Here is a 26,002-nt window from a genome sequence, read left to right as displayed (position 1 = left end):
ACAAACAAAGATGGCCACAAAACAAAGAGTGATGGCCAAAACCAATGTCTTCTGGGGTACAGGCATAAATCACTCAAGAGTCTAAAGGTAAATATTAACCTACTAGGGCAAAAAGAAGATAGCAGGTGCACATCCTGCCAAGGAAAGAAAGGACTAAAGCCGAATTCCTGGCCTATTAGTAGCATGAAGCCAGCAGGCATTCTATGAAGCCAAAGGCAGGGCAAGAACCTTGTAGTCGAGTCAGGTTATTTCAAGGGAAGCTTCCTACGACAGTGGCCAACAGGAGGCCCCCTCAATTTTTAAGATCCTGGAGAGCAGCAGATAATCTAGCTTGGACTCCCTGGTGACTATAAAGTTACAGAAGCACACTAGCACTATTTTGAGAGGAAACCATAGAGGGGCTCCTAAAGAGGAGATCGCTACAGCAGACTCCAAGTGAAGATAAAGTTGGTGGCGTGCAAGAACTTGCTTCCATTATGGCAATACCTGCAACTGTGTAAAAAACTATACATAGCTTTCTCAAGTCATCCCTTGTTTGAATGTGTCCATCATGTCAACTGACGTTTATATCAAATTACCCTTCTCCATCTTGGAAACAATCCTGCCATATTGGGTGCTGAAGACAGGTCTTGAAGGTAGGATAAACTTTCTTCATAAGAAATGTTAGGGGAGGAGAAGGAAAGAGCATAAGCAATGACATGGAGGATGAGGTTATTACCCTCATTTTACACATCCCAGTGCAAAAACCCAGTGCCGTCGAGTCGATTCCGACTCATAGCAACCCTATAAGCAACTGTAAAGCGGCTAAGTCACTTGCCCAAAAGAAAACACAGCCAGAACTAGATGCTTGAGTCCAGTCTCCCTGAGCCCAAAGCCCATGCTCTTATCCACTGTGCAGTGCTTCGGCTTCCATCTACTGTGTCAGTCTCCCACACCAGGCGACATTTTCTGCTTCTAGGGTACGAAGGACCGTCTGCTTTCTATAACATGTCATACTCATTTACCAAGAGAAGCCATCAATGGAATACAGGATTGGCACCAAGTTGACAAGATGATGGATGAAAACCCCTCAAGAATCAGAAAAGTGATGGGTGAAAACCCCTCAAAAGTCTGTATCTATATATATGCCTAAAAATCGTCCTTGCAATAAGGCCGGATCTGTCATTCTCAACACTCACCAACAATGAACTACACAGCTGTGGAGGCCTAACAATTTGGGCAGGAAAACAGACAGGCAAAGAAAAAGAAGAATGTAGTCAAGCCCCTAGGAAAAAATGTTAACATCCGGAACCAATTCACCCACGCAAGCTAGGGAACCGTTACACCCAGCTCCTCTCCATAACACCCCTCGGCCCCCACCCCTCACCCCTCCCCTAGACACACACAAACACACACATGCACACCCTTGCCAGGGGCTTGGTTTATCATTTGCTCACCCATACAGCAGTCAAATTGGTCTGTGTCTGTAGGAAGCGCCTCCCGCAGTACCACCCAGTCAGAATATCACAGGGATGCCTTAAATCTTTGTGATGTCACAGTCTAATCTGGGTAATGCACAGTTGCACCAGATGGGATCTAACGTTCCCAGGATGAATACTGGTCATGCAACTAGTGCTCTGAATGCTGAAGGAAAAACGAAACGGCCAAGGCCGGGCTGGTTCCATAGCTTGTTGAATCTACATTTCTAATTGGACAGATCACATCGATAAGATCCAGCAAGTCACCTAGGACTGCAGCATTCATCTCATCCTCTGCCACACTCTATATTTCAAGAACTTGGCCCCACATGGGTTCCTTGGGGGAAAAAAATGGGTCTGGAGATTCATATGCTTCCGTTGCTGCAAAAGCGTATCAAATCCCATCAATCAGTTGCCTGCACGGAGTGAGGTTGGCAATAGGAGAAACCAAAGCTTTAAAACAGAGATGGGCTTTACGTCTCTCTCTTTTTAGCTTCTAAAAGCCACATTTCTATCACTGAGCAGAACCCTCAAGAATATGACAGATCATACAATTAAACAGCCCAGAAATACAGTGAAACCCTGTGAGAACCAGAACGCGATGGGACTGGCTTGTTTGTCTGGGCCTCACGAGTTTTCCACCTTTGACAGGATGCAGCCTTACCACTTTTCTATAGCTCGTTTTAGTGGAAAATATTTGTTTTCCTTCTCTGACCAGTTTCCGCCTTACACAGGTTCCAGCTTTCCCAGGCTTACTGCACATTAATGCTAAAGTTCACATGTTGAAACCAGGGGGTATAGTTTTCTCCAAATTCCCACTGGAGACATCAGATGTCCTAAGAAAGGAAGGATCCTTGGAGTGGGAGGAAAAGTGATGGAAAGACAGTGAACAGGTGGACTTTCACAGAAAACCCTGAGACCCACTGAAACTCACTGCTGGGATCACATCCACGTACAGCACGGACAGTGAAGAAGCACAAGGTGTAACCGTTCCTTGGGATGAAAGATTTCTGAAACTAATTGATCCTCTATCAAACAAGGCTGCTCTAAATAGAGCTGTTACAGAATAAATGAATTGGAGCAGTCACTCAGAGGTTAAAGTTAAGGCCAGCACTCTGAGTGCTGGTGTACTTGCCGCCAGTCCTCAAGGCGGTTTCCTAATCCTCGGGCATTAAAAAGAAGCCACTGTGGAAATCAGAATCTCTTCCTTTGTAAATTCAATCCATGGCAAAGGGATTTCAGCTGTGATTGCTGAATTTGAAAAAGAAAAAAAAAAGCAACAGTACTTAGAAATGCACGAATTGCCCGTCACTGCAACTGATATGTTTCTAAGCTGTTCCATTTTGAATCAATTACCAATAAGATTCCATCCATCCCGTTGTGAATGGAGGAGGGATGGGTAAAACAGAGCCATTAAAGTTTCCCCTGAATTTTACTGCATGAAAGGGATGGGAAGGTTTTAGATCAAATTCTATACGTAGCCACCTCATTTCAGACAGATTTCTGTGCACCAAGGCAAAGAAAAATAGGTCGAGCGGGGAAGCCTGCACGTGCCCCTTTCTGAAGACCATGGCTTAGAACTCAACCCTATGTCGCTACCACCCTGAGGCCTCTACTAACAGGTATGGAGAAGGCAGCCTGGGAAACCAGTCTGATGCTCCTTTTGCAGAGACTAATAACAAAGGACTCGACTCATAGTCCTTTGTTATTAGTCTCTGCAAAAAATCGACTCCACGGCACTGGGTTTTTTTGGTTGGGTAATAACAAAGGCAAGAAGCCCTGGTGGCACAATGGCTACTCCGCTGCTAACCGAAAGGTTGGTGGTTCAAACGCCCCAGCCACTCTGGGAGAAAGATGTGAAAGCCTGCTTCAGTAAAACATTTACAGCCTTGGAAACCGTATGTGGCAGTTCTACTCTGTCCTATAGGGTCAACTGAGTTGGAATGGACTTGATGGCAACGGGTTTGGTTTTTTTGTTTGTTTTGCTTTTGGTTTTATTTTTAATGACAAGAGCAAAGGGCAGATACCAAGAAAGAGTAAACAAGCTCTCTCTTTCATTTATGATTTAACAATTTCTGTTTGAAGGACAGCACAGGGCAGTTCAAATTTCTCCCTAAAGCACTTATGAGTCATCTACAAGTGCCTGGCGGGGGTGGGGGGGCACACAGTAGGAGCAATATAGCCTAGCGGTTAAGGACATTGACTCTGGTACCAGAAGGGGCAGGCTGGGTTTAAATTCTGACTGGGTTGCTTAAAATGGATTGAAGCCTCGTGAACATGGACAAGTTATTTAATCTGTTTGGGCCTCAGTTTCCTTGTCTGTAAAATGGGAAACGATTACCTCCCTCTGAGGATTACTGGGTGGGTACAATAAAAGAATGTGAATTAAACTATCAGCATAGTGCCTTGGCACAGGGTGTGCCCTCAATTCATCAGTCCTGGGTGACGCAAACTGTTAAAGGGCTCGGCTGCTAACCAAAAGTCATCCAGAGGGTACTTGGGAAGAAAGACCAGGCAATCTACTTCCAAAAAACCAGCTATTGAAAACCCAACGGAGCACAGTTCTGTTCTGACACACATGGGGTCACTACGAGTCGGTATCGACTTAATTGCAACTGTGTTTTTGGTTTTTGTGTGTGTGTATGTGGACATTTTGAGATAAGATAGTGCTAGTAAGATTGGAGAAAGTATAGAAATACCCATCTAGGCGATAAAATGTGGGGCAAGGAGTCTGTTTTGAAGACTGAGAGTTGAATTCCAGTCAGGGCAGACAGACTCCCTCTTCCTCTGGATGGGAGGGGCCTAAATGCTTTTGACAAAGGGCCCTGGCTGGGCTCTACCTGGAAGAGGCAGTAGGAGAGACCCCTTCTCCATTTTTCTTCCCCTGGGAAGCCACTGTCTCCCTCTGCTGCCAGGAAACAATATAAACAGAGACTGGGTGTAAGAACTTAGAAAAAAAAGTAAATGATCAAATCCAGGCTTGTTTTCTAGAAGGAAGAAAACTGTGCAAACTGGGGCAGCCAGATGTAGGTTCCAATACAATGTCTCGAGCTTTTGCTTTTCCTTTAAAAAAAAAAAAATGACTTCCCAGTCTTTTCTTCCCAGGTATTCAGCTTATTTACAGGATTCTCTTTGCTCTTTTAACTCAACCAAGCAACACCTACCAATTTTTTACTGCAGCCTCAACTGATTGGTGTAACTGGCTCATTTTGCCCAGAATCCTGGGGGTCCACCAGGAGACAGGCTTTACAAAGGCCTTGTGAAAATGAATCTTCCTTATCTCCTATGAGATAAAGCCTGAACTTTTGGGGATTCCTGAGCTCCAGGGGGAGCCCTGGTAGCATAATGGTCAAGAGCTCAGCTGCTAACCAAAAGGTTAGCTGTTGCAACCTACCAGCCGCTCCTTAGAAACCCTATGGGGTAGTTCTACTCTGTCCTATAGGGTCCCGATGAGCCCGGACTTGACAGCAATGGGTTTTTTTGGCTGGAGCTCCAGGTAGGAATTATCAGAAGACAAATCAAACAGAATCATGCTTTTACTACTCTACTTCCCTGAATCCAGAAAGGTCCCTCTGTCCTCCGCCTGGGCCGAGTTCCTGGGGAGTTGGTAAAGCTGCGGCTCTCGGCCCCATCCTCTGCCAACCCCACTTTCCTACCACATGTCAGCTCACGGATCCCCACCCTTAGATGTCCTCCCTCCACCTGTTCCTCCCTCAGATGCTCACTTAGGTACTGACATTTTGCTTCAAGGAACCCTGAGTATCAACAGCCCTCAAAGTTCTATTGGACTTTATTAGCCACAAACTATAACCATAGGCCATAAAAAAAAAAAGAGAGAGAGAGAATCCCAAATTAAATCCCAAATAGTCCCTTTAAAGCAAAATGTTAGGGGAGAGGGGGGTGGCTGCTACAGATTACAACTAGAGGCAACTCTTGATCCAAGCAGGTCACTGAAGCGAGTGATTACTAGCTACTCAACTGATTCAACTGATAGTTGAATTGAATTACAATCCAACTGAGAGTAATAATAGGCACTGTGCTAAATCCTTTGTTCTTTTGTGCACATTATATCATTTAATCCTCACTACAGCAAACTTTTGAGGAATATTTTTATTATTCCAATTTCACAGATGCAGGAACTGGGGTTAAGAGAAGTTTAAGTAACTTGCTCAAGGTCACACAACTAGCAAATGTTAGAACCAAGGCTCAGACACAACCGTCTGACCCCAAGGACCTGAGCTTTTAACCACTATACCATATAATTTATCCATTCATTGCACCAAAATGAACAGTAATAGCAACTATCTTATAGGAGCGTTTTAAAATATATATATACACACACACACACCCGCACATGTGTGTGTGTGTGTGTGTGTGTGTATATATATATCACTTAGCACAGGGCCTGGCAGTGTTCAATAAGGGTTGCTATTATCATTGTTCTTACTTTGTTATCATTATCATCATATTATTATATTTACTAAGTACTTGCTATGTGCCAGTCACTTGTGCTAAGCACTGGAGATACAGAAGCAAAGAAGACAAGATCCTTGCCCTACAGCAGCTTATAGGACAAGAGTGAGAGATGAAGACCTGTAAACCCGCAAACGTCTGCACTGGGGCTGGAAGCATCAAGTAAGAGTGGGAAGCCACCGCTGGGGATTGAAGCCCAGTTGCAGAAGTCAGTAAGGAAATAAAGTCTCACAAGACAGAAATATGAGAAACCCTCCTAGGTGTATGCTGGGCCCAGTTTTGCATCTGACCCTTCCCTCAAGTTCAGCAGCTATGAATAGAGGTCTTGAATGCTACGCTGTCTTCTGATCTATCTTGTTGACAAGCGTTTTGCCTGTTACTAAGTCATCCTTTTAGCATTCTCACATCTCTGCCAGATCAAGATCTCGGCTTAACAGACTACACATGGAAAATAGTTACTAGTGCTTTCTGTCAGGTTCAAGTAGTAATGGGGGACAAGTGATATATATACTTTTTTTTTTTTTTTGGTCCCACCAATTCAATTCATCAGTGATGAAGTTGCTTTTTATTCTCAAGCCTCATTTTTCAAATCCACAGAGTTTTTACAGTTGTTTCTGGGAAGGACACGAAAATGTTCAAAGCAAAAATAAATTACATGTCCTTTAAATTTGCAAATGCCATAGATCCCTTTCGGCAGGAAGGTTCTGCACTTTCACACAAGTTAACAATAGGCTACAGCAAACACAAAGCACTGGAAATCACTGACCCAAGACTTCCCAACATGTGATGTTAATTTTAAAACTTTTTCAAGAGCTTTATGAAAGACCTTAATTCTAGCTCTGAAATCATGCCTCTTTTTTTTTTTTTTTTTTTTGGCCAGTGTTTCTTTCTATTACTGCTACTCTCTACAACTGCACTAAAATTTCCCTTATTCCAACAAAACAAAGCGTGGGTCAAGTGACAGGCAAGGTGCGTTAGGAGAAAATGTTAATATTTCAACAACAAAAAAAGTTAACAGGATCACAGAATTATAAAGCTTCAGGGACCTCAGGTGTCATTTGAGCCTGTCTCCCTCATTTCACAGACCAGGAACTGAGGCCTCATTCGTGGCTATGAAACAACTTTAAAACTTTTTTTTTCTTTCCAGCATTAACATGTCTGCTTTGAAAACAAATATTCCTGGTGCCAACATTAATGGCAAAACCAGAATTAGAATCTAGGTCTCCTAATACATGGGTATCATATAGAGTTAGGAGGGCCTGTGATGAGAGCTTTGTAGTATAGTGAAAACTTATAGAATATCCACACAAGCAATTACGGTTTCTGAAAATGTTTTACAAGTTAGTACTTCCCAGGTGGCACAATGGTTAACTGCTCGGCTGCTGACAGAAAGGTCATCGACTGAACCCACCAGAGCTCCACAGGAGAAAAGACCTGGCAATTTGCTCTGATTAAGGTTACAGCCTAGGAAACCCTATGGGGCAGCTCTACTCTGTCCTATACGATTGCTCTGAGTCGGAATCGGCTCCACCGCACACAACAAAATTTCTATTCAAGCTTGTTTATACCACTAATTCCCTAATTAAACTGTTTCTAAATATTGCATAGGTAGACCCCAACCCTTCCCAGGCCTTGCTGCCAAAAAATTCAAATTATTAAGTTTCTGAAATGAGGAAGCTTTCTCAAACCCAGGAAAACATCGCTGTGTTCACAATCATTGACACAATTGGTCGTCCTACCTCATTGTGAAAAATCAATTACTTTCCCAAGTCCTGAACTATCCAAAGTCACCTAAACCCTAGGTTTACAACTCTGTGCCCTGAGGCCTGTGTGTGATTGGCTTTCTGGAGCGAGGGTATCTCCGGAGCAGAACCTGCCTCTCAGCTCACTAAGGCTGAGTGAGCCCTAGCCTGCTTCTGACAGAAGGTGACCACAAAACTAGTTGTCATTTTTTAATCTACTTTGTAAAGTTGGATGGTTTCTTTTTATCACTTATTTTGAAGAAGAAAATTACCTCTTTGTTTTTAACCTCCAAGAACTACGTGAAGGGTAATCGCTTGCTGTCCCTTCGTCTTGGTGAAGGACGCCCGGATTCCGGGCATGGGCAACGCTGCAGTTACTGACCCTCTCAGGCACCCTGGGATCCTTTGCATCTCACACCCACCGACCGGATGACTCGTCTTTTTAACAAACTGCCTACAATATTCACTGACCCTAGAATTACCCATTTGGAAATGGTTAGGGATTAAAAGTTCTTCAAACCGAAGGATTCTTGGTTTCTAATTGCTAATGTTTGAAGTCAGTTTGATTCCTCGGAAATTTGTTCAGCCTGATGAAAGCAAAAGCTCAAAGTCCCCTCAGGGAGCGAGGTGTAAGATCTTTGGGTTGGGTTTTTTGTTTGTTTTGTTGCTGATTTTTTTTTGGGGGGGGGCTCTTCTACCAAGGTCATCCCGGTTAGCCCAGAGCTCCCACATTATCCGGGATGTAATCAGAGCTGAAAAGGGAACCCACTAACCCTTGAGTTGCCAGACTCCCTCGTTTCAAAGGCCCCCACGGCCAGCGCAAGCGCACGCGCTTAATAGAGCCCCGGGAGCTAGAGGAGGAGCGCGGAGCTGCACGCACCGGGGCCGGTGACTTCCCCGGGCCGCGCCTGTCCCGCCCGCGGCGCGGCCGAGGCCGGGGCTAGGGGCCTGCGGCGGGCGGCCGCCGCCAAGGCCCAACACGCTAGTTTGCGATGGTCACCGAAGTTGGCCTGTTTTCCCAGGGATGGGCCCGCGGAAAGAGATGCAATCGCAGTTCCTGCCGGGGCGAAACGTCATCTGCAAATTTTTTGAGAGGGGAAAAAAATGGACGTTTTCAACTTGTGTGTAGGAGGTTGGGGGAGAACAGGATGGCGCGGTGAGGGGAAGTGAGTGGGGGGAAGGGGAAAGTACGGGGTGGGACTGTTTTCCCGAGCCCCGGTCTGGGGCTTTAAAAATACATTCCGGGCGGTGAGGCAATAAAGAGGCGGCAGAGGGTGGTGGGAGTAAGAATAGCGGTTCACCCAGCTGAGAACGAGGCGCTAAAACTCCCAGGCTCCGGGCTAGGTATATAAAAATAACCTCTAAAGATCCCTTTGAAAGGGAACTCTACAGTTATTGGTAGTATTTCGGTTTTTAAAAGACAGCTGTATTAGGATATTACTCGTATAATTAAGAATTAGGGTTTGGGTTTTTCTTTTCTTTTTAATCTTCTAAGGTTTGCGACAGTATTTGGGAAATAGGTCATTTGAGCCTCAGCGACTGTATTGTAGAAAATATAAGAGAACAAATAAGGAGAAGAGTTTTACATGTACTGTATTTTTTAGGTATCCAGTAAAATTCCCAAAACCACAACGTTTCTCTCATTATTTCTATAGCCATTATTATTATCCAAATTTCTCATAGTTAACTCCCTTTACTTCATGGAAGAGCGCGAAATTACTCTTAAGAATAAAAAAGCAGTGTTGTGCCCATCCAAAATGAAGATGGCATCATTCATAAAATTAAATGCCAAATTTAATTTGAAATATTTCCACTCTCCTTGTTCTTTTACATCTTATCTGTACACTCCCATTTTCTGTTTTCTTTTAGACTCTGGTCAAAGTCTAATTTGAGAGTTAAATGAAAATGCCTAGAAGTTGTAAATCTGGGAACCTCTAGAAGTGGTGAATGATACCCAGAGGTGGCAAAATTTCTGAACTCTCAAATTTTAGGTGTTCCCAATTTGATAAACTGGCTACACATACCCACAAAGGCTATTTCTTTTCTCTGGAATATTATCTATATTCCGTTCTGTTGTTCACACTCAAAACTTATACATAAACACATACACCTGTGTAGGTTACTACCTTTATATCTTACATATGTATTATATATATATATATGGCAAAGCTAGATGCTGGCTGATTTTTAAAGTACAGAATAAAAAGTAGTGATTGCAAGGCCTCTTTTCACTTCTGGTATCAAAGGCTTATCAACCAGTTTGTACGCAGCAAAATGTTCTGCCTCAGAGTGAAGCCATTAATGGTGCTGAATAAATGTTGATTGGTCGTCACCAGTTGCTTGAATTCCCCCACCTCTTTCCATTTCACAGCGGTTCCTCCCTTCCAAGTCTCATTTTCCACCCCTGACACTTAGAACCAGGGCCTCACTTAAATTAACTAATAATTATCCTTCCCCAAAGAAGTGTAAATAGACCCTGATTTATAAATTTGCTAATTGCTGTTCCCAGTGCAGACCCCCAAGTATCTCAGTCACGCACATATAAAATCCCAGGCTCACTAGAAACCAGAAAAAGCAAAGCAAAAATAAACCACAGGGATGAGAGAGAGTGAGAAGGGAAAAAGATTCCACATTCCACCAATTCCCTACTTTTCCCTTTTGTGGAAAAATATCCCAAAAGGTCAAAACATAAACCTCAGATGAAGAAAACCGCTTAAATATTCTCTCCTGCTGAACTGCTTTGGGTCTCTTGGGAGTCAGAGAGTAATAATGAGCTACACCCCGGAATAAGCATCTGATGGGTTTCCGCATTTCCAAAAAGGAAAGTGACATACCATGGTCTTTATCCCTATGCAATTTGCACAGTCCAGCCTTGCTATCTTTTATCTACAGCCACGCAGAGAAGGAACTCACAGATTTAAGAAGTAATCGTTTTCCTCCCAGGTGTGAGAAATAAAGTTCTACCAGCGTCCATAATCAGGGCCTCAAAAAGGCCTCCTATCATTGATATTTTTTGTTGGCAATAGACAAAACAGTTGTGATCCTAGCAATGCCCTTTGAGAGGCGTAGAGGAACACAGTGTTTCAGTCTTCTGAGTCGAAAAGCATTTGTCCCTCTCTCCTTGTGGCCCAATGTGGAGGGTTAATGATGAGGGGTTTGTTTCCATTAAATTCATGTCCACACACGGAAAGGAAGTTATACAGATAAAAAGGGGGACACAAACCACCCCTGCCAATATTTTTAGTTTGGGCCCCCAAGTTAGGCATTCCACGCCATCCTTCACTAGTTCTAATGCCATCTGTATTAATTAAAGAAAATTTAAACTAATTTTTAATAATATTTTTATAATACCATCTGAGGTATTTGGTATAAAAAAAAAGGAGGATTAAGTATCAGGAAAACGGCAGCGGTCTGTTTCCGTATAATTTCAAGCCGCACTCCACCGGAAGTGGAGTTAAAGTCCACTGGAATTTAATTCCCCCTTCGTCCCTGCATGAGGGTCGGCCCATAAACTGTTCTTTCTTGGAATTATAAAATCAGAAAACCTAAAGTAGCTAGCTCTGAGCCCAAATATAGTGTTCAATAAGAAAACAGCGCTGAGTGGGGCGTGGAAGATCGGAATTCAGAATCCCTGAGCCTGAGCTCTGCGCACTGGTCTATCCCAGGCAGCGCGGCTCTTCCTTCGTGGCGCGCTAGGCCTGCATGCGTCGGGAGGTTCTCCGAGGTGCAGAGGCGGGCGGCGGAGGTCGCCGCCAGCCCCAGCAAAAGGAGAGGCCGTTCCCCGTCCGTTGGTCCTCCTGTTACCCCGTGCCTTCCACGCACATTGCAAGGGTTTCTGTAGCACGGGGCGGGGGGGGGGGGCCTACAGAGGTGCAAACCATAGCCCACACTCTGAGCAGCAGGAACCTCCCCCCTACTCCAATCACCTGTCCTCCCACTTCCCTCAAGGATTTTGCTGTTGTCATTTCTATGAGATGAAGAGAGTTCTATTGTGCCATCGCTCCAAGGGCCGGAGTTTTACACAGGACGTCTCCATAACCCCTCCCTACAGCTCAGGAGCCCCTGCTGTGCGCACTCCCAGTTCCGTGCAGTCAGAGGGTGTCTGATCTCGTCGTCGTCCGACCACAGCGCGAAAAAGGCGCCTGGCAATCATCCCCGAGGAAAGAACCATCCTCACCCGCCAATGATAAATCCAGACCTAACCTCCCCTTCACCCTCCTGCCCCTTCACACAAGGTCACTTACCAGGGAGCCATCTCCGAGAAAGTCCGTTTTGACCTGACAGGCAAGAGTCTTGAGCATGTCCAACAGGCCCCTCACACCTGGCTTGCCACTCTCGAGGTCCACACTGGTGCAAGGGTGCACACACCGACCGGTGCCACATTGGGACCAGGGTTCCTCATACAGGACCCTACCCTAGGCAGACCTTTGGGCGTCTCGGTCCTGCGCGCCGCACACCCTGACACTGCCATGTGAACCCTGGCTGGTGCCTGCCCGGTACAAGCAGACTCTCCCTATTGCCTTCAAGCTCATCCTTATTCCGTTACATAAATACCAGTAAGAGTTACTTCTTCCGTTTTCGCCCTGTGTTCTTTTACTGGGGGCTGGGGGCGGGTGGAGGGGTGATGTTGGGATTAAAAGCTCAGTGTTTTACTCTGAGCAAATGAACCATAAACTGGCAGATGAATTCGAGAAACAAATTGATCTCGATAACTCGGAAAAAAGAAGGAAAGAAGTGGCCTGGCGTAATCCGAGGTTTCTGCGGGGGCTTTTCTTCCTAGTTTCACTAGGCATTGCGCGGGTGGGTGTACACGAGGGTGCGAGCGCTGGACGCGTGTGTACGTGAGAGCGGAAAGAGGATCTGCCCGTGTGTTCTTGGCTCTGCCTGCCTGAGTGTGCCCACCCGCGTGTGCCGCCACCTCTCCAGGCCTTCGGGGCGCCTAGGCTGCAGGACTCAAGGCTGCTAGCTCTGGAGGGGGAAATCCTTCCACAGAAGGTTTGAATTATTTCGCGCCGCGGGAGACCCGGCCTCGGCCGCTCACGTCTGGGGATTTGGGCGGGAAAGTTCCAACCCAGAGCTGGGGAACCCGGGTGGAGCAGGGACTGGGGTCTGAGCGCAGATGGCGCCGCCGCGTGCCTGAAATATACTTCAAGGCCGAAGCTAGAGCAGCTGTTCTGGGCGATGCAAGTCGAAAGTTTTCTTCTGTTGCTGCTTGGAGGGAGGCGGGGGGGAGCAGGCTGGAGAGCCAGGCTCCTCGGAGATGAGTGCTGAAACCCTCCCCAGCCCGCAGTGACTGAGGCCTGGCGGTTCCTCCAGAAGATCTCGAGTGTACGCGCGGGCGTGACAGTGAGGAAGCTACAAAGGCCCCTCTCCAAAACCGGGAGGGCCTCGGGGGTTTTCCGGGCTACTGGACTCGGTGGAAATTTTCGAAATACATACATTCTATGTGCCCTCTGACGTATGAATGCCTGCACCGCGCTGGCCAGGCTGGTCCCCCGCTGCTGCAGATTGGCGCCCCAGGCTGCGGGAGCCCGGGAGCCTACTAAAGCCAGCCCGGTCCTGACGCGGAAAGAAAAACCGCCTGTGAAAAACAAAACCGAGCGTCTTCGAATAAAAGCAAAACATTAGTAAAATCTAACCCTTGAGGTGTCTGAGGATCTCTGGAGTTTGTGGCTCTGGCAGTCAGTGCGGGCTGAAAACTGGGGGTACGAGTCAGAGAGCTGATGAGAATGCTAAATACAGTTGCTCTAAGTGTGTGTCCTGTGTATATGTGCCCGTTTGTGCTTAATCCCTCCCCAGTCCCGTGGCAGTTTTGTTTTTGTTGTATTTCTCCTGTTCCTGTCTGGTTATCGGCCTAGGGCAAGAGAGGCACGCGGCGACTCCAATCCCATAGCAGCCCTAACGGAGAGAAGCCAGTTTAAACAAAATCTCGAGGCCCAACCGGGCTGAGACGCAGCCTCGATGGGGTCGCCTGCGGCCCCCCTCCCCCATATACACACCTTTAAATGGGGCCTTGTGTTTGTTAGGGTGCTGCATTAGAGGAGAAAAGGAAAAAAGGCCTAAAGGGGACCCCCAAGCCCGGGTGCAACGCGCTGTCAGGGAAGGATCCAGCAGCTCCGCCTCCTCTGCTCCTGAGACAGGCAACTCTCTACGCTACTGCACCCTTTCCCTTAAAGATCTTTTCTCGATCTGCGTCCAGGCTCGTAAGAAAGCTTCGGCCACTGTGGGGCACCAACTTGGGGATCCTCCTCGGCCCATGGCTCCTCCAGGCCTGGACCATAGCCGGGCTCCGCAAAAGGCCCACGAATGCTCTCGGCTTTAGGCTTCTCCCTGCTCCCGGGCCCTTGCGCCACAAAATATTTCGTTTTCTCTCTAATCCAAAAGCCCAACTTTGCCTTAAAAAAAAAATTTTTTTTTTTTAAGTAATGGGGTCGCTATGGGTCGGAATGGACTCGACGGCGACGGGTCTGTTTTGTTTTGTTTTTAATTGGTAATGGAAACAGAACTCTCTGTTACGTAAGGTTCTTCTATGTCAGGTCCTCCACCCTATCACCCAGTGGGAGCGTGTGAAGAGGATTCCGGAGATTAGAATCCGCGTTTATACCCCTGGACTGGTCTCTCCTTGCCCTGAGCCCCTTCACTTAACTTCTTCCAAGAACAACAGAGAGAAAACTTTTAGCTGAGTCCCTGATTATGACCCCGCTGTTGGCTCTTTTGAACATGAGACCCCAGAGGGGCTCTGGGCGACCTAGGGCCTCCCAAGAGAAACGTTCCCGCGGACAGAACGACTGCCACGCGAAGCTAAATAACTTCTACCGTTTCCACCGTCGAGAAAATAAACGACCCTCCTAAATCGTGATTTGTCCTAAGGCCTGAAGGAATGTCCACTGAGTGTGTAAAACCTAGTGAGGTTTTGACAACAGATAAATGCGGTGAGAAAATGGGGTCTGGTGAAAGAAGGGAAATACACATTCGCCACGCGTTTCTTTCTGGATTGCCCACGCAGGGTTCTGCGTTGTCAGGCACTCGCATCCAAATACAGGGGAAGACTTGAGCTGACGAAATAAATCTCCTTTTAATTTTCTTTTCATCGACTAATAAAAATAATTCCCCAACACTAAACCCAAACACCGTAACGGGCCACAAGAACACGGAGAATTCATAAAACCCTGTCTCTGCAGGTCACCCGCTAATCGCGTTATTATTAGCCTCAGGAGCATGGAAATTGAACTGTCACTGCCTAAAGAGAAAATGTAAGCGACAGCTGTCCCTCCTCGGGCCGGCCGGCTTTCCGGCCGGGATCCCGAGTTGTCCAGAAGCTCTCGGGCCTGCGGCCGCTCCGCCACTATGCAGGACGCTACCCACTCCCCGGGCTTGTCCGCGCCAGGATCGTAGTCTACTCCCCAGCCCTGGCTGGTGGGCAGGAGCACCTCCAGTGTAGTTTTAGAAGCCCGAGCTGGAACGTTTCTGAAGCCGCCAAAGCAAGCCGCAAGCGTTGTGTGTGTGCGCGCGCAAGATTCTTCCAACAACAGCTGCTTCCTCAGGCTGTTTTGCACAGTTGAAATCTTGGCACTTAATACCAACGTTAAATTGCCCCCTCCCAAGGTCCTATTAAAATACAGACATCTATATCTGCCCTACGTTTTATGTGTTGTGTGTACATAATATGCACAGAACGCGCAGAGATCGGAGACAAAAATTAATCGCATGTTCGGCTCCCCAAATACACACAGCGATGTGGGTCCTGAAGAATGACTCAAGGCACGGAACGAGAGTCTAACATCCACTCTTGTTTCCACAAACCCCAACAGACTAGAAATACAATTATGCTCCCTGTCTCGGGAACAGGGGAAACACAACAACTTGAATCCCAGAAAAAAGTTGGTGGGGGAGGGGCAAGGACCCAGGCTCGAAGCTAAATGGCACAAAGTGGGCATTTCTTGAGACAGAGGTGTCGGGCCGGAAAACCGCGCCAGTCAGGCAGGAACTCGAGGAAGTAAGTCTCGGCTCCCCTCGTTCCCCGCCTTTGCCTTCGACCCACGCCCCTCCTAACCCCCAGGGGCCTAGCTGCTTTTAAGCTGCGGGTACCAACAGGCCTCCACGCTTGACGTTGGCGACGAAAATGCAAGGCTCAGACCTGTCCCCTAAATTGGTTCCGGCGAATTCAGGGAGATTCAAGGTATTTGCAAGAAGAAAAGGGAACCCGCGCTGGAGCAGTGCAGGGCTTCAGCACTCAGGGCCTCCCTCCTCGCCACTCCGCCCGCCGGCTGGCAGCTGGCTGGCCGCCCCTAGTCCCCAGTCCGCCCGCCTCCGGCGGTCCAGCCCGACGCACTCACCCGGGTGGGGCTCCAGGCAGTGCGCGGCCGCGTCCTCGGTGTCTCCGAGAGGGCCCGCGGGGCTCAGCGCCTCCATGGACAGGTCCAGCCCCTTCTCCTCCCAGTCTCGCAGTTTCCGCTTTTTATTCGAGCCGATCAAGGCTTCAACTGAGAAGGCATGTGCTCGCGAGCTCAGGGCGACTGCAGATCTTCTCCTTTCACTCATTTTAGCCGCCCGCACCCCGGCCCCCGCTCGCTCCGCTACTCCTCAGCAGCCTGCGCCCTCACGCTCCGAGCGCCTGCCGGGCTGAGCCCCGGAAAGGCGGCGGCGCGGCGGCCGAGGCCGAGGCGTCAGCGCCGCAGGTCCTCTGCACCCTCCTCCTGTGCCCTCCCCCGCCCTCCGCCGCCGGCTCGGACAGGCGCCCCCAGCTGCCCCTGCCGCTAGGAACAAGCGCCGGGAGCGCCGCCCGCGCGCCGCATGAGCGCTGGAGTCCCGCTTCCCACCCACCCGGGCAGGCGCTCACAGGCTGTGCCGACTGAACTTCATCTTTTTTTTTATTCTCTCTCTCCTCCCTCTCTTTTTCTCTCCTCCCTCTCCCTCTTCCTCTCTCGGTCTTTCCGTCCCCTTGGATCCAAACTTCTGGGAAACTTTTTTTTTTTCCCCCCCTAAATTCCTCCCTTCCCGAGGAGCTGGGGGCAGTCAGTGAGCTCCAGTCCGAGGGGCAAGGGAGAGGGAGGGGGGTGGAAGAGAAAGACCGAGGGGAAAAAAACCCAGCCCTGACCAATGGCGAGGAGGGAACAAGAGAAACCCTGAGAGCGCAGGCCAATGAGAGGAGAGGAGAGACTGAGGCTCCGGCCAAGGCTCTGCGCTCCAGCGTCCCAGCGACGCTCCTGGGCCGACCTTAACCCCTGGCTTCCCGGTCCCTGATGGACTCCTGGGGGCGGGGGAGGGGGCCAGGGAGGGAGAATGAAAGCCAAGGTCGGATCTGCGCTGTTAACAAACTTCTGCAAATCCTAAATCCTTACCTCTTCCTCCTAAATCTGCTGGATCTTAGAGACTCTGCAAGTTCAGTCATTTTTAGGCAGATCTGAAGGTTTTGGGCTCTGACAATGTTAACCTGTCCAAAAATGTCAGAAAACGACCTTTATAATCTTGCCTACCCCCCAGTGTTTTTAGATCTGCTGGTTTCGCCCCAGTTTCCCCCACCACACAGGCTCTTACGTTTCTGTTGAGCGTTTTCTAAACAACTGTGCTTAAGGCAAAACGAAACGAAGCAACCCCCCAAAAATCCGTTACTATCCAGGGTCTTGTAATCGAAAATCCAAAGATCGCTTCCTCCCTCCAGCGCTACCTGATGGAGGAGGAGACGCTGGCGCCCTCGAGCCAGAGGCCGGCGGTGGCGGCGCCAGGCTTACCGCGCGCTCCACAGGCGTGTCCCGGATGGGCCGGCACCCAGAAAACACTCGCCTTCCCTGCGGCGCGGACGCGCTGCTGTGGGCCGCCCTTCGCCTTCTCCGGGCGTTTGTTGCGGAGCGGCCCTGGGCGGGCAGCCTTGACAGTGGAGAGGGCGCTTTTTCTTTCCTTCAACCCCGTTTACCTCAGGAGTCCTCGGCTCTCCCTGCCCTGCTGACACCCTTCCTTAATTTTTTTTTTTTTTTACAGGACAGTGTATTCATCAGGAACTTAATATCCAACACTGCTACACCTTCTTATTTCCCACACCCTCTCCCCGGGTTCCGAATCTGGCGGCAAGAGACCCTGAGCGCAGCCTTGGTTCGAGCACGCTCAGACCCCCCCCCCCATCCAAGCTGGGAAAATGTCACGGATTTCGCCGACCACGACCTACCACAGCCTGATCTTGCCGTTCTAAGGTCCTGATCTAGACGTTTCGATCCTCTTTTGTAGAGGCTGGAAAGAAATGGACCCCGGGGGGCAGGGGAGGGGGATGAGCGAGGGACCCAGCGGCCGAGCAGACTTGTCACGCTGACAGGCTGTGAAGCCATAAGGGACAGAGGGCACCCATGCCGAGCCAGAGGCCACCAAGAACGAGCGCCCACCCGTCCTCCTACCCAGGGGCGAGGAGAGACGGGCCCGTCGGGTCTCTGAAACGCAGAGCTCTTGGCTTGACCACCTAGGGGCCCGAAAAAAATGTAGCCCCTGCTGTAGCTGGAAGCGCGCCGGTGCTGAAGGCCACGACTAAGGGTCGTGAATGCTCCTGGAGCCTCTTCAGCCCAAGAGAGGAAGGCAGAAAGGCCATTTTGGGGTCCCTCAAATTGGACCCCAGCCCCGACGACAGGAAGCTAGCCACAAGGTGAATGGGATTGAGCCAGGCCTGGGCCTCCTGGGTCTTCCTGGAGCCTGTGTCTCTGGCTTGAGGGTCCCTGGGGAACACGTCCAAGAACCTTGGGGAGCTGACAGCTGGGCACTGGGCCCCCAGCGCCTCCCACGCGCTGCCGGGCGAACTCTGGGAGCCTGAGCGGCAAGGCGCATAGTTTCTCACTTCAGCCATCGCTCGGCATTGCTTGTAGGATTCTTGCGGAAAGTGACTGCGTTCACCCCTACAGACGTTCAGCAAAAATGCTGGAGACATGGCAGGGCCGGAGCGCGCAGTTCCCTTCCCTGGCGCCTCAGACCTCTCTCCCAACTCTAGCGTCGCCGGGCGTTCTTCCGCACAGCTGTCCCGGACCAGGCGCGGTGCGGTAGGGAAGAGGCCTGCTTCTAGCCTTCCCCGGCTCTTTCCTCTGCCCCACCGCCTATATCTCCCACTGGCTGTCTAGCCTTCACACTCTCCCAGAGGCCTGGTTTGGTTTGAGAAGTGGACACACTATAGGCCACACACTCTCCCTGGGGCCAAGAAAGTTACTAAAAAAGAAGACTTTTTGGTTACCCACGCACCTAAATGCAGGCCCAGAGGGGTGCACGATGTAGGTGTCCATGAACATGACCCACAGACGCACACAGAGGCATGAGCAATGCCTTCAAGGACACCCCACCCAAACGCTCCAGACCTGTGAGCTCTTGGAGTTCCTGCACCCTTCCTTCAGTTTACACATAGGTTCCACCACCCCATCTCATATACACACATATTCTGGAATTGTGGGTTAAGTCACTGAAACCAATCTGACCCCAGAGAAGCCAAATGTAAGTCATGAAATTAGGGTTCTTTTACCCTAGGTAACCGAGAGGGGCAGGAAAATCTTTTTGTGACTCTGTATCTGTCAATTTAAGTTTTTCCCAAGGAATGCATGCCTTGGTGTGTGACTCTGTACTGATGGGGCAGGAAGTCTGGAGAAAGATTAATCAGGACGGTTTACTGTTTGTGTGACCTAGATGTGTAACTGTGTGTGGTTGGGAGGAGAAGGGAGGATTTAGGGGGATTAAATGTAAGAAGCTGGGATTGTTGTACTCATTTTCCTTTCACTAATGGCATCAAAGAACTTTCAAAGTCTCCTCTCAGCCCCCTCCTCAGTTTCCCTCTCCTTTAACCTTTAGGAGTAAGAGCGGGGTCCCCAATGTATGAGGCTAATTCCTGAGGCAATTCCCTGGTTTCCCAGCCACAAACTCTAGCCTTGTACTTGGTTGGAGGCTATAGCCTGGCAGTCTATTCCAGGTCTATTTCGGGTCTAAAGTTGATTGACAAGGACCAGGCTAGATGCCCCACCCTATTTGCAGGGCTCCAAAGAGCAAGAGAAGGCTGTTGGGGTACTGGGAAGTTGCGGGGGCAGGGGGGAGTGTCAAGGAAGCCTTACTGATCACCTTCTAGGACATATGGGGCAAGAAGACAGTCAGTCCTAGACTTGGCAGCATAGTGATTGCTCCCATGAAACTGACCTAAACCCAGTGCCATCCTAGTCCAGGTATTTTCATTTCTCAGTGGAACAACAGAGAGTCTGCCTCTGAGCATCGTAGAACAAGAGTCATAAACACAAACACTCATTTCTAGAAATGGAGCCCCACATACTTCACATACCTGCCCTTCCCTCCTATTTCCTCATCCCCAATACCACCCTAAATACCTCCATTATTGCTGAAATAGCGATAAAAATAAAAGCTGCCTTTGATTTTGGAGTTTTGAGTGGGTAATTGAAAACAATGTTAAAAATACAGTGGTTATCCATTGGAACAGGTTAGGCTGCCCCTAAACACATGTGCAGGATACCCTGTGTGGGTGGGAATAGCAGTGATTTCACACCGTCTAGGCAGGTCATTTTTCTGGGTAAAAAAAAAAAAAAAAACCATTACGAGGAGACTATTGGGTTTGGGTAACCACCAGTAACTCCAAGGAGAGGTGAAGCCTGGTGACCAGGCCCCACTGAGGCCAAACTGACCTTGGACAAGTAAAATAGCCCCTTGCCTCTGTTTCCCTGTTTCAGACTGAACGAATCCTGGATTCTCTACAACTAAGCAAAGCATGCAAGATAATCTGTTTGAGACTGGACAGGAGAGAGGTTTTATTATTGTTGTGATTCAATCTTCCAGGAATGTGAGGCAGACGTTTCCCCTTTTTCCTTCTGTTCCCAAATTGGTGCCCCAAAAGCAACAAAAGAGCACGAAATGGGGAGGCAAAACTGTCTTGGAGTCTTCACGCAGGGGCGGGGGGGGGGTGGAGGGCAGGGGTAGTGGGGGGTGGGAAGGAATCCATTTCTGGAAACCTTGCCCAATTGCCAGTTCCTTGGAGGCAGCGAGGGCCCAGTCCTGTCGGCTTGAGATAACGCGGTTCGTTCGGGTCCCCAGGAGCTGTGAGACCGTCGTGTCGTTGACTATTCAATTCAACCACCCCTTCATGCTTTACAAATGAAAGTGCATGGCGGCAAAAGGGTCTTTAACGATGTTTTTTTGTTTTCGAGAAATAAAATCTTTTGTTTTTATTTTAAACCAGCAGTGTGCCCACCTCTCGGTCCTTCCAGATGTTTGCAATAAAATGGCAGGTTTTGCCTTTGGGACTGGAAATAAAATTTAACGGCCTTTACCCTGTAATTATTCTCTTAGCTCGCCCTTCATAAATTTATCTGCTTTCTATCGGCGTTGGGGCAGGGGGCGAGAGAAAGGAGGGAAAGCCCCGATTTTATATTTGTGACTATAAAAAAGCGCCACCCGGTTTCCTCGCCTTCGGCCGCCACGGTGTGCCCGGGAGAGCCGGCCCGGCGGGCGGCAACATTGCGCTATTGTTCGCTGGCCTAGGTCTGCGCAGGAGCCGGGCTCTTCCACAAAGGGGGCCTTGTGTAGCCAAGCCCAGGGCGGCCGCGCCCAAGGGGCGAGGAAATCCTGTTCCCCCAGGCCCGGCTCCTCTTTCCCTCGGGCGTATGGCGCAACCCGGCAATCCGACCTTCGCCTTCAGTCTGCGCCCACCGGGCGCCAGCTTCGGCCCCACCAGCCTTCGCAGGAAGCAAAACCAGCCTACGCTGAGCCCACTCAGGCGCCTGCCGGGAGCGTGAGGGAGGAGCCTACCTTCTGATTTCCAGGCGCTACGGAATCTCGGGCCAGGGGCTCCAGGCGTGTGGGATTCCTGGGAGGCCCTCCAGCACCTTTTGCTTCCTCACCTGGCTTCAGCGGGGCGGAAAGGTAGCATTCTGCACTCTCCGGAGCTCAGGGTTGCTTGGCAACCCAGGTGCTCCAACCCAAAGGCAGCTCCTTAGGGCCACAGGGGTGCACTTAGAAATAAATGTGGGTACACCAGCAACTACCATATGCTCGTACAGGAAGCCTGCAGGTAAGAGGTTTATGCAGGTATGTATCGAGCGTGGCTACGCAAAGCCATATGTATATGTATCTGCTAGCGCACAAGGCATATATATATACACTGTGTACACTTACATGCCTGTACCCAGGCATGTACCTTTCTAGAATCAAACATGCATGTAGACATAACCCATGTTGAGTACACAGCGTCACACACAGCTATATGAAGAAAATTCTAACCACATACTCAGCTGTCCCCAGAATCTGCAGAAATCTACATTAATTCCTCGCTGCATCTCTCGCCCCTGTCCAGGTTCCCTCAGGCTCTCCCTGGCCTCCTGAAGCTAAACCCGTGGGGCTGACCGCGACCCAGTCCTCTATATCTGCACGGAGCTACCTGCATGTTCATGGTCTCCACAGCGACAAAAAATAAAAATTAAAACGGAAAAGTGAGGAGTGTCTGGCCGCGAGGCCTCGCCCTGAAGAGAGCCACCCAGTGCTGGGGCGAGACTAGGGCTTTCCCCGAAGTCTCTAGGAGCTCCAGCAAGGACTGGCAGGCCGGGGCAGTGAGAAGTGGTGCGGCCAGACCGGAGCAGCAGAGTTTTGTTTTGTTTTCAACTGCACCCAGCCCCCTCTACCTGCAGCCGAAAGTCAAACCACTAGGGCTAGACATGTCCTTGGTGGAGCGTTCTTTTCGAGTTCTTATTGGCCCCGGACCCCCAGCTTTTCCAGGTTGCCCTCTAATTGTGGCTCCATCCCCTCCTTCCTGGGGGCTTACAGGTGCTTGGCTAAGCGAGGCCGAGTTCCTCTACCCTCCCCTCCCCCAGGAAGAATTTTCTAAAGCTTCAAACCCACTGCCGGTCTAGTCGATTCCGGCTCATAGCGACTCTATAGTACAGGGTAGAAGTGCCCCGCAGGGTTCCCAAGGCTGTAATATTTACGGAAGCAGACTGCCACATCTTTCTCCACGACAGCAGCTGGGGGGTTGGAACCGCCCACCTTTCGGTTAGCAGACCAGCACTTTAACTACTGCGCCACCAGGGCTCCTTATCTAAAGCTTACAGGGGTGAAAATGAGGGAAAAGCGCCAGGCCCCCCCGAAGTCTGGTTGGCTCCAGCTAAAAACTGAGCCAAAGCACGGTCAGTCCTGGGGAGCCCTGGGACGTAAAGAGGATTCCTGACTTGGGGAAGTGGCTGGCAGAAGTGGGGCAGGGAAGAGGGGCGCCGAGAGCTTGGAAACGGCGCCTGGCACGAAGACCGGCAACAAAGGGCAAGCATTAGGGCTGGATGTGATGTCTTTTTTTTTTTTTTCTTTTGGTCAGTCGTGGTTGAATTTCACTTGCCACTAATAAAACGGCCAGGTCCTGAGGCTTCATGAGCAAACGTCGACCTGTGGATATTTACAGCCTCATTACAGATCAATCGCTCCCTCTCCCCGAATGGAGAACGAATTGTCCGTAATCCAAGCAACATGGAAAACAAATCTCCACACTGGACCTGGTGGAGGTGCTGGGGGATTGGATGCCCCGGCAGGTGTGCAGTGCGGAGCTGAGAGTGGCGGGGGTGGGCAGACTTGCGCTTGGCTCTGCCTTTCGACTGGGGGCGGGGCGTTGGTCATGGGAGGGGTTTCCGTGGTTTGGGCCCATAATTACTGGATCATCTCTTTGACCATGCCCGGGAAAAACCTAATCAAAGAAGGTAGGAACGAATCGAAGCTGCTGTATAGTATGCCTAGTCCCTGGCGATGGCCGAAAACTGCTTGGGGTTGGTAGATTATGAACATGGGGCAGTTCGTTGCCGGGACTAATGAGCCTTCAAAATGGTTGTTTTATACCCCATAGCCCCTTCAGAGCAGAGACACACATGTGGATGTCTGCGGAGAGGCCAATATTGCCAGAGCCTCCGTGCCTGCTACTGGAGAAAGCAGTGGAGATCACCTCTACCCTGAAAGCGCTCTAACAGTTGCAGGAGACTTTGTACTCTGGTCATAGCCAAGTAAACCGGAGAGGCAAGGGGCCAAGAAAGTTTCCTATTCCTAACCAGAAAAGATGCGTATTTAATTCACAGACCTTCCAGGATCTGCTGGGACAGTCAACAAAGCTGGGCGGGGGGGGGGGGGGGGGGGGGGCGGGGAGAGGCTCTCTCAGAGCACAACCACCAGGAATCCAGGTCTCCCTAATTCTCCAAAGGGCCCAGGAAATTTGAGGACTCTGACTGGGCAGGAGCCCTGGTGGCGCAGTGGTTAAGAGCTCAGCTGCTAACCAGAAAGGTCAGCAGTTCGAATCCACCAGCCATTCCTTGGCAACACTAAGGGGCAGTTCTACCCTGTCCTATAGGGTCACTGTAAGTCGAAATCGGCTAGACAGCAACAGGTTTTTCTGACCCAGCAACGGCTGGTGGCATTAGAATGGGCCTGGAACTGCACCAACAACCCATCCCTATTATTTCTATCCTTGACCTCCCTCATTACTGGAAATGAGAACTTCTGACCCACCTCAGAAAACAGTAGAAGGCAATGATGTCCAGAGACCTCTCCTTCCAGGAAAAGCAAAGAGAGAAAAGATAAGTGTTTATTTGCACAGCCTTCCTCTTGCCACTAAGTCTCTCTGTATCTCCTTTCTTTCTGGTCTGCCCTACTTATCAGGAGCTAATATTTATTAAGCTTTTACTCTGTGCCAGGTGTGGTGCTAAGTGTTTTACTTGGACTAACTCATTCCACCCACTTCAAGTCCTATGAACCAAGAACTAGCATTACCAGCCCCTTTTACATATGAGAAAACTGAGGTACAGAAGGGTCATGTGACTTGGCCTGATCCCACAGCTTTCAACAAGGTAATATGGCTCTAGGGCCCAAATTCTTAATCGCTATAACCTGAGTGGCACAAACAGCTTGTGCTCAACTACTAATGGAAAGGCTGGAGGTTCAAACTCACCCAGTGGTGCCATCGGAGAAAGGCCTGGTGATCTGCTTCTGTAAAGATTACAGCCCAGAAAACCCTATGGAGCAGTTCTACCCTGTGACAAATAGGGCAGGAATCATGGCAATGGGTTTGGGTTTTTTTGTTGTTACTTTATATCCCCAGCAGGAGTCCTTGGGTGTCCCAAATGTTTAAGCACTGGGTTACTAACAGAAAGATTGGCAGCTTGAATCCACCCAGAAGTGCCTCCAAAGAGAAGCCTGACAATCTACTTCCAAAAGACCACAGCCATGGAAAACCCTACTCTACTCTACTCTGAAACACACAGGGGTCTCTATGAGTTGGAATGGAACTACATGGCAAATGGTTATACCCCTAGCCTTGCCTGGTGCACAGGCATATACATGCAACTTGCGTGCCTAGATTCCTTCTGGCTGCAGGTTACATGGCAAAGCCTATGCAGTAAGAGAGGGCCTGGGAGTAGGCTGACACCCTGTTATACAAGCAAAAACAAAAAAGCCCACCCGGATCCAAAACACACAGAAGGCCTTCTCAGCTCTAGCACAGGATCCTTACAGGAATAAAGGGACAGGAGCTCCCATCTCCCCTTCCCTCAGGGCAGGCTCAGGCCTGGCAAAACAGAATAGAGATCACAGCAGGAGTTGCAGTAGTTGATTCCGGGGAGGGAGTTGAGTATGGTTGCCTCGGGCAGGCTCCTTCAAAGAGGATCAGGGTGCCAAACTCTCTTTGGGCTCAAAGGGCTCCTTTGGCTTACCTCTGGCAGGCCTCGCCTGGTGGACTCACCTGTCAGTACCTTTGCCTCCCTGTGCCTGGGCCGATTCAGCTTGGGAGGCTTCGCCTTAGAAGCTTCTCTTCCCAGACTCACTGTGTGTTTCTGACCCTTCATTAGCTCAAACTCAAGGTCAGTGGTTCCATGAAGCCTTCCTCCACACTGCCCCACCAGTAATATCTCATCAGTGGATCCCTCATACTTGTCGGCTGGTAACTGAACATTTAGGAGGTGATTGGATTTAGGGGGAAGCAATGAGAAGTCCTTGGAGCGCCCAAGCTCAGTTCTAAGCACCTGCCATTTGGAGTGGAAATTGTTGGTGCAGCCTTGGACGGTAGTCAGTGCTCCAGCAGAGTGTCTTTGCCCTCAGATGGGAGCTTCCCGAGGACAGGGCATGGAAGTCATCCCCGTAGTAACTCCGTGGCCACTAGCTAGATGTAGCTTCCTACACAGGGCTCTCTCTATATCACCCCTCAATCGTTATATATGTAGCTCACATATGCCTGAAATGCAAATACAGAACGGGTCCGTCGCTCAGAACAATTATTTGCACCAGTCGTTCATTTCTTAGGGTAGCTGAGGACTCTGAAATCAGGTTGGACCTGGGAGAGGGGTGACGGGAAAACTC

At 49.6% G+C, this 26,002-nt stretch overlaps 1 protein-coding gene across 1 annotated transcript in view; it reads right to left on the bottom strand.

The window, feature by feature from the left end:
* Positions 1-16,319, bottom strand: part of TBX15 (T-box transcription factor 15) — a 122,865-nt gene extending 106,546 nt beyond the window's left edge. The window contains exon 1 of the mRNA XM_010589612.3: positions 16,009-16,319. Within this exon, the coding sequence (XP_010587914.2) occupies positions 16,009-16,213 (205 nt within the window). The 5' untranslated portion in view covers positions 16,214-16,319. The remainder of the gene's footprint in view (positions 1-16,008) is intronic.
* Between the last annotated feature and the right edge of the window lie 9,683 nt (positions 16,320-26,002).

This window comes from Loxodonta africana, chromosome 3 (assembly GCF_030014295.1).
Source record: "Loxodonta africana isolate mLoxAfr1 chromosome 3, mLoxAfr1.hap2, whole genome shotgun sequence".
Taxonomy (NCBI): Eukaryota; Metazoa; Chordata; class Mammalia; order Proboscidea; family Elephantidae; genus Loxodonta; species Loxodonta africana.
This window is presented reverse-complemented; position numbering and strand designations above follow the sequence as displayed.